Raw genomic sequence first — 9,024 nt, 5'->3', positions numbered from 1 at the left:
ATAATTCTATGAGCTAGGGACTGAGTGCTCAAAACAAAAGCCTGTGAAGGACATTCCAGATTCACACTAACAGAGGGGAGGAGCCAGGGACTGAGAGGCAGCAGAGGAGAGAACAGGGGAAGGATCCAGGACAGAGCCCGTGTACGGTGATGGGGCTCTTGTGGTGTGTGTGGCCCAGAGCTGGCAGTCCTTCACATCGGCAGGCATGGAAAGTCAGTTAGTTACCGTGCTAAGTCTCTGTTATACTGGCCAGCAGCTCTCATTTTGTTTTTATAGTGTTTTTTTGGTTTGCTTTTTGTTTTTGTTTGGTTTTTTTTTTTGTTTTTTTTTTAAAGAAAAGGTCTAGGCCAGGCAGTGGTGGCACACACCTTTAATCCCAGCACTTGGGAGGCAGAGACAGGTGGATCTCTGTGAGTTCAAGGCCAGCCTGGTCTACAGAGGTAGGGACGGAGGGAGGGAGAAAGCAAGCAAGCAAGCAGGGTCTTGCTGGGCAGTGCTGGTGCACTACGTAACCTTGACTGTCTTGAGGCTTAGTAGACCAGCCTGGCCTTGAACTCACAGAGATCTACCTGTCTCTAACTCTCAAGTGCTGGGATTGAAGGTGTATGCCACCATACCTGGCCCAATATTTTGTTTTTGTTTTTTGTTTTTTGAGACAGGGTTTCTCTGAAGCTTTTGGTGCCTGTCCCGGAACTAGCTCTTGTAGACCAGGCTGGCCTCGAACTCACAGAGATCTGCCTGCCTCTGCCTCCCGAGTGCTGGGATTAAAGGCGTGTGCCACCACCGCCCAGCCAATATTTTTATTATTACATTTCCTTCCTTCCTTCCTGTCTGTCTGTCTGTCTGTCTGTCTCTCTCTCTGTGTTGCCATGACACATGTGTGGAAGGCTGAGGACAACTTGTAGCCATCAGTTCTCTTTTTCTACCATGTGGGTCCTGGACATTAAATTCAGATCATCACAGACTTAGAAACAAGTGCCCTTCCACGCCCTCCCCCCAAACTGTCTCACCAGTCTCAACTTTACAATATTCCCTCCCCCAACAAAACCTGAAGAGCGGGCTGGAGAGATGGCTCAGAGGTTAAGAGCATTGCCTGTTCTTCCAAAGGTCCTGAGTTCAATTCCCAGCAACCACATGGTGGCTCACAACCATCTGTAATGAGGTCTGGTGCCCTCTTCTGCCCTTCAGACATACACACAGACAGAATATTGTATACATAATAAATAAATAAATATTTAAAAAAAAAAAAAAAAGAAAAAGACAAAACCTGAAGAGCTTGAAGACTTTAGACAGGCGGGCTGCAAACCCTGGAGTCAGTGATTGCTCCTGAGATATTGAAGAAGAAGCTGATCTCCACCTTCACCCCCCTGACCACCCACTGTCACCTCTTCCAGGAGAGAAGGTGTAAAAGTAGGACCTAGGCCTCCAGGGAGATGCTGTGGCCCATGGTGGAGTCAAATGTAGCTAGAAGTATTCTCTGTGTATCCCGTCCAGTCAGCCTGGACTGGTTTCTCTCCACCAACTGGGTCCCCGCAGCCGTTTATAAGATAACCACTCAGAGACTTAATAGAAATTATAATTGTTGGGCCTATGGTTTAGGCTTATTACTGGCTAGCTCTCCCTCTTATAAATTAACCCATTTCGGGGCTGGACAGATAGCTCAGAGGTTAAGAGTACTGGCTGTTTTTCAGAGGTCCTGAGTTCAATTCCCAGCAACCACATGGAGGCTCATGACCATCTGTAATGAGACCTGGTACCCTCTTCTGGCCTACAGGCATACATGCAGACAGAATACTGTATACGTAATAAATAAATAAATATTTTTTAAAAATTTAACCCATTTCTACTGATCTGTGTGTTGTCACATGACCATGGCGTTACCTCTGTTCTGGCATCTTTCTCCTTAGGCTGCTGCTGTGCGGCTACATGGCATCCACTCGACTTCACCTACTCTGTCTGTCTGTCTGTCTGTCTGTCTGTCTACCTATCTATCTCTATCATCTATCTATCTATCTATCTATCTATCTATCTATCTATCTATCTATCTATCTATCTGTTTGGATTTCCCACCTAGGTATATTCTGCCTGGCCATTGGCTGAAACAGCTTTCTTCCTCAACCAATAAGAGAAACCCATAGTCACAACCTTCAGAAGGACATCCTACATCAACAGGATGCTCACTGCTCCCCTCACCCCTGAGGAGAAGGAACTATGCATGGTCTGACAACCAGGGTGAGCACAAGTACACAAGGGAACCTTCCACTCCAACCTCTATGCTGGGGATGAAACCAGATGCATGCCAGGCAGGCTCTCCACCACTCAGCCCCACCCAACCCCCAGCTACCGTCTTAATTAACACAGGGGGTTTCTAGAGCCCAAGCTCTTTTTAGAATGACCCTGGAGTTTGCGGCCTCTTGCAGCCCTCTGTCCTCCCAGCCCAGTTGAGTAGGCAGACTTGCCCTGTGTCACAAGGTTAACTCTAGTACTAAGGATAGTCAGCTTAGATGCCACCCAGGGCCTGTTCTCCATTATCCTGCCCCACTGCTAGAGAAATGGCTCCCCAAAAAAGACTGGCTAAATTGGTGTCCTGAGCACAAACGAGGACAGAGAGGTGGTGGGAGGGGGTGACATAAATCTTGATTCTAACCCAGTATAGCACATCTGTAACCCCAACTCTCGAGAGGCTAAGGCAGGAGGATCATAGTGCGAAGTCTGTCTGAACTACATAGCAAGACACTGATTCCCCCCCCCAAATAAATAAAAAACTCACCAATTCAAACTCAGTATCACCCTCATCATCCCCCAAAATATTGTCATGGCAACTTCTCACAGCCCCGTGGCTGCACCCACACCTACCTACACACCTCCAGCGTAAACCAAGACAGTCATCTCTCATTTCCTGTGTACCCGCAACTCTGGCTATGAGTCATCCCCTCCATTCAGCCCACCAGGACAGCCACTTGGTAGGCTCAGGACATTCAGGACCCTTGCTTTACAAGTACCTGTGACATCACCAGCTGCCCACAACCTCCTGTGACCTCACTACCTGGACAACTGAGCCTAGCAGAGCCCCAGCCACTCCTTCCCAACCACCACACCTAGCAGGGGGCATAGATGACCGCCGAGCCCCTGGAAGAGGCTGAAACCACCAGCAGGCCAGTATACGATCTTCCCGATGCCTCCGTGGGCAACGAAGCCGATGACAACTCTGCAGAATCGCCTGGAGAGTCCCAAAGTCAGGACTTTCTGCCTGATGACGTCCCACCGGTAGGTATCACTGCGGCATTCTCCGAACATGAGGATGTAGACCAGGCCTCTGAGACAACAGTCATCGCCACAGAGAATGATGATCAACTCACCATTGCGGCTGACACCTTCATGGGGCAGGATGAAGACCGGGCCCCCGTGCAGAGTGCCACCTCCATGGAGCAATATGTAGACCAAGTGTCCGTGCAGATGGCCACTCTCACTGGGCAGGATAAAGACCAGGTCTCCATGCAGACTGCCACCTCTAAGGGACAGGATGACGACCAGGCCTCCATGTGGAGCGCAACCTCTAAGGGACAGGACGAAGACCAGGCCTCCATGCAGACTGCCACCTCTAAGGGACAGATTGAAGACCAGGCCTCCATGCAGACTGCCACCTCTAAGGGACAGGATGAAGACCAGGCCTCCATGCAGACTGCCACCTCTAAGGGACAGGATGAAGACCAGGTGTCAATGCCCATCAACCCTTCCATGGGACAGGATGGAAATCAGGCCTCCATGCAGACTGCCACCTCCATCGGGAAAGGTGTAGAGATAGTCATCTCCATGAATATGCCAACTTCTGGGGACAAAGATGAGAACCCAGACGCTCCAAGCCAAAACCAGGAGAATCTTGCAGGGAACACATCTCTGCTGCCCCAAGACCCAGGTATCCTGCAAGTGTTTGTGGGCTTCCAGAACCCAGTGTGGGACAGACTGGCTGAAAATAACCGCGCAAGTCGGAGCCGCACAGTTTTCCCAAGTGACCCCCAGAACCAGGAAAAGACATCAGGAAAATTGCATGTTCCTGAAGGGCAGCCAGAAATAGCTCCAAAAGCTGAGGTCCCATCTGCCCCACCTGAAGATGTCCAGCCTTCTGTGGGAGCTACTGACCCGTCCACTTTGAATACCAGTAGTCCTGACCAAGAACCCAAGGGTATCACCAAATCTGCTGAGCAGGAAGCTGAACGTTTTAGGGCCTTGAACCCAGAAAACGAAGCTAGACCCCCAGGGCCTACCAGGGAGGATTTAGCTGATGAATCAAGGATCCCGCAGACACCCCCACCTTTCTCCAGCTCCCCAGGAGGCAGTCCACCTCCCTCTCCGGGTCCGGGCCACGTGTCTCTGGACAGGAACCTTCTAGACCCCAGCCTGTACAGGCCTGATGTGGAGAATGACTACATGCGCTCCATGACCAGCCTGCTGGGCGGTGGTGAGGGCTCCATCAGCTCCCTTGCAGACATCCTGGTGTGGTCAGACACAGCCACCGGCATGGGCTTGGCCGTCGGCATCCTGGCTTCAGGCTGCAGCTCTCCAGCTGACAGGCTCCACGAAGAGGGTCCCAGCCTGCGCACTGTCTCCAGTCTCTTGGGTAGCGCCAGGTCAGCTCTCTCCTCTGGATTGGTGGCTGGAACCGGCTCGGCCCTGCGCTCAGTCACACACCTGCTGGAGTCTGTGGAGAGACGAACTGTAGAAGGCATCCGGTCAGCTGTTCGCTACCTGGCCAACCACTTCACCTCAAGATGGGCTCGCGCTGGCCCCAATAGTGACTAGACCAGCAAGTCCCCTGCTCCCTCCCCAGCCCTGCACTAGGTAGATGACTACCCCAGCCCTTGAGTAAATAACCACAAGCGTTTATTTTCTAATCTCTGCCCTTATCCATGCAGTAGGACAACAGAGTAAAGGGGCAGAAGGGGTCCCAAATGTTCTGGAAATAAGAATGATCTGAGGTTGCTCCATTCTGGTCAGCTGGGCTCTGACAGGGCTGGGGAAGAGACTGGAGGGAGTTCCAAATGGACAAAAGCCAGCTGTGTTTCCACGGGTAACCTGCCTGTTGAGGCTCTGGGAGGCGGTAGAGGGTATTGGGGGCGAGAGTCCTATACTGGACCTCACAGAAGGGGCACACACCCCTGAGTCCCGTGTAACCCTTTTATAGACTTCTGGTGTCTCTTGCCCTAGGCCCCACTCCCTGGCCTCCCTCTCTTCATCTGGAATAGAGACAGGAATGCCACCCCCTCCACACACACACACACACACACACACACACACACACGAACACACCAATGCCAGAAGACAGAGGGATACAGTGGGGTTTTACGTAGTACTCCATGGGACAGGGCTCAGGGAGGGTGCTCAAACCATTGCTTGGGCTAATGGGGTGGGAGGGTTCCGAGATGGATGTAAGGCCGTTAGATTTCCAGCTGGTCAAGCAGAATGGCTGCCCACCTTTGGCACGGATAATTTTCCATGATGTTTGCTCTGGCCTCTGCTATTCACAGCTTGGAAAGTATATACAAGGGCAAGAATCGTGAGCACACCCAGGGCCACTTGTGTTGGAAGCCACAGTCACCCTCTGACAAGACCCAGTGCCGTAACTTGGGTAAAGCCCCAGGCCAATCCCAAGCCTTACAGCCCGCCAGGGACATCCACCCATCCATTCTAACTTTCCTGTGTGTCTCAGATGGGGCCCTGGGGATGAATTCAGGCCTAGTTTAGTTTTTAGATTTTTTTCTCATGATCATATTTTTTAAAAATTTTTTTCCTTTTAAAAATACAGAGAAACCCTGTCTCAAAAAAACCAAAAAAAAGAGAAATATTTATTTTGTGTATGTGAGTATTTTATGTACATGTATGTATGTATATGCACTACATTCATGTAGTGTCCATGGAGGCCAGAAGAGAGTGTTGTGTTCCCCACCTCCCAAACCAGCTAGTTTTGAATTAATATGGGTGTTGGGAGTCGAATTTGAGTACCTGAGTCCTCTGCAAGAGCAGCTCGTGCCCTTAAGTGGCGAGCCATCTCTCTGGTCCCAATTACTCACATTTTTTTTTTTTTTTTGGATTTTTCGAGACAGGGTTTCTCCGTAGCTTTTGGTTCCTGTCCTGGAACTAGCTCCTGTAGACCAGGCTGGACTCGAACTCACAGAGATCCGCCTGCCTCTGCCTCCCGAGTGCTAGGATTAAAGGCGTGCGCCACCACCGCCCGGCCCAATTACTCACATTTTTAAAGTTTACAGAATGTTTTAGGCTTTCTATTGCTGTGAGGAGACACCATGACCATGGCAACTAATAAAGAAAATATTTAATTGAGGTGGCTTGCTTACAGTTTCAGAGGTTTAATCCATTATCGTCATGATGGCTGGGAGTGTGGCAGCAAGCAGGCAGACATGGTGCTGGAGAATTCTACACCTTGGTCCAAAGACAACAGGAAGTGAACTGTCTCACTGGGCATGACTTGAACATACATGAGATCACAAAGCCTGCCTCCAACAAAGCCACGCCTAATAGTGCCTCTCCCTTTGGGAGTCATTTTCTTTTAAACCATCACACATAACAGGACTTTTGCTTCTATGAAATAAAAACAAAACAAAACAAAAAACAAAAACAACAACAACTTGGGGCTGGAGAGATGGCTCAGTGATTAAGAGCACTGACTGCTTTTCCAGAGGACCGAAGTTCAATTCCCAGCACCCACATGACAGCTAACAACTGTCTGTAAGTCCAGTTCCAGGGGATATGACACCTTCACACCAATGCACATAAAATAAAGTTAAATAAATTATTTAAAAAAAAAAAACAAACTAAGTCTTGCAAGATGACTCAGTAGTTAAGGACAGTAGTTGAACTTCCAGAGGTCCTGAGGTCAATGCTCAGCAACCACATGGTGGCTCACAAACCTTTATAATGAGATCAGGCAGAGCGAGCACTGTATACATAATAAATAAATAAAATCTTTTTTTAAAGAAAATCTAAGATTCAGAGGCAAAAAGTAGAGAGGATAACTTAAGAAAAAGCTGGCTAGACAGGCTGGAGAGATGGCTCAGAGGTTAAGAGCATTGCCTGATCTTCCAAAGGTCCTGAGTTCAATTCCCAGCAACCACGTGGTGGCTCACAGCCATCTGTAAGGGGGTCTGGTGCCCTCTGCTGGCCTGCAGTCATACACAGACAGAGTATTGCATACATAATACATAAATAAATAAATATTAAAAAAAAAAAAAGAAAAGCCAGGCATTCGTAAGTAAGAATAACTCTCTGTGTATTTATTTGAGAGCTGAGTGGCGAGCTCCCAAAGAGCAAAGAATAAAAATAAAAATCAACCACAGGGAGCAGCTCATAGGACACAGACACCAGGGCAAGTGACCCAGCCCATGATGGGGACGTGAACCAGAAGGCACCAAACCACATCAAACTAAAAGAAAATTGATATGAATCAAATATAGGGAGGAGAAGAGAGCGGATGTTTGCAGGGTACTTTCGGTTGTTGAGGCTTGAGGTGGGACAAAGTTATAAATCATCCCTATGAAAGCCTGATATTAGGGGATCTATGACAATAAACAGCAGTCTCAAAAAAACAAAAGAGAAACTAAAACAAAACGTCATTTCAGCCAGGCCAAGAGTCAGCAAGACATGCCGAGTGTCTGCCATCTGTATCAAAGAAGGACTTGTTCCCACAGCTGCTGGGAGCACTTGCTAGAAGCCGGTCCTGCAGGGAGCTGCCCCACCCAAGATCTTGCTGTCTTGTGAGGCTAGCTAGGGTCGGGTGACTGGCATCTAAGCTTTGACTTTTCCCCCTGCCCACTCTTTTACCCCCACTCCACTCTCCTCCCCCCTGCCCACTCTCTCCCTCACTCTCCTCCCCACTCCCGCCCACTCTACCCCCTCCCTACCCACACTCTCCCTCTCCCTGCCCACTCTCCTTCCCCACCCCACCTCTGCCTACTTGGGCTTCACTCTCTTCCTTCACAGGAGGGTGTAGTGGCCAGTGACATAGTTTTCACCACTGCATGACTTTGAGCCTACACAATGCAAGAAGCCCACACTGTGACCATGACTGTTGTCACCATAAGAGAGGAGTATGTATATCTTATGAATTCAAATGATGGGAAAAGTCAAGCCAGGCATGGAAAAAAAAATGTGTGTGTGTGTGTGTGTGAGAGAGAGAGAGAGAGAGAGAGAGAGAGAGAGAGAGAGACCAGGTACAGTGCACAGGGAGAGAGAGAGAGAGAGAGAGAGAGAGAGAGAGAGAGACCAGGTACAGTGCACAGGGAGAGAGAGAGAGAGAGAGAGAGAGAGAGAGAGAGAGAGAGAGACCAGGTACAGTGCACAGGTGTTTAATACCCCCACTTGGGAGGCAGAAGCAGACAGATCTCAATGAGTTCTAGGACAGCCTGTCAGTGACCCTATGGGAGAAACAAAACAAAACAAAACCTTAGGCCAGTCACTGTGGCGCAGCCTTTGATCCCAGCACTCAGGATGCAGAGACCGGTGGATCTCTGTGAGTTCAAGGCCATCCTGGTGAGTGAGTTCTAGGACAGTCAAAAATCTTGCCAGGCTGGAGAGATGGCTCAGCAGAGAAAAGGAACACACGTTGCCTTTCCAGTGTTCATCTCCCAGCACCCACACGGTGCCTGACAACCATCTGATTCAGGGGAATCCCATGCTTTCTGGAAGGTGCAGACAAAACTCTCGTATCGATAAAATATATATCTGAAAAAATCGTTTGTTTGTTTTGGTTCTTCCAGACAGGGTTTCTCTGTAGTTTTGGAGCCTGTCCTGGAACTAGCTCTTGTAGACCAGGCTGGTCTCAAACTCACAGAGATCCGCCTGCCTCTGCCTCCCGAGTGCTGGGATTAAAGGTCTGTGCCACCGCCGCCCGGCCTTGAAAAAATCGTTTTAAGTCAGATGCTCAGATGCAGGATAGGCTTCTGTTCCCGGCACTCCTGCCCCAACATGGGACGCAGAGACAGGAGAACTGGCCTCAATAAAGCGGACAGTGAG

At 49.4% G+C, this 9,024-nt stretch overlaps 1 protein-coding gene across 1 annotated transcript; it reads left to right on the top strand.

Moving 5' to 3' along the window:
- The first annotated feature begins 3,114 nt into the window (after positions 1–3,114).
- Positions 3,115–4,800, top strand: Tex44 (testis expressed 44). Its single transcript, XM_057751551.1, has 2 exons — positions 3,115–3,669; positions 3,760–4,800. The coding sequence occupies exons 1-2, from the start codon at positions 3,115–3,117 to the stop codon at positions 4,798–4,800; spliced, it is 1,596 nt and encodes a 531-aa protein (XP_057607534.1).
- The last annotated feature ends 4,224 nt before the right edge of the window (positions 4,801–9,024 follow it).

This window comes from Chionomys nivalis, chromosome 2, assembly GCF_950005125.1.
Source record: "Chionomys nivalis chromosome 2, mChiNiv1.1, whole genome shotgun sequence".
Lineage (NCBI taxonomy): Eukaryota > Metazoa > Chordata > Mammalia > Rodentia > Cricetidae > Chionomys > Chionomys nivalis.
This window is presented reverse-complemented; position numbering and strand designations above follow the sequence as displayed.

Bases quoted from the DNA above. Each gene is read 5' to 3' on its own strand.
- Tex44 (XM_057751551.1), top strand. From the start codon at position 3,115: ATGACCGCCGAGCCCCTGGAAGAGGCTGAAACCACCAGCAGGCCAGTA. The intron at 3,670-3,759 runs GCCTCCATGCAG...GATGGAAATCAG, and splicing joins AGGGACAGGATGAAGACCAG to GCCTCCATGCAGACTGCCAC.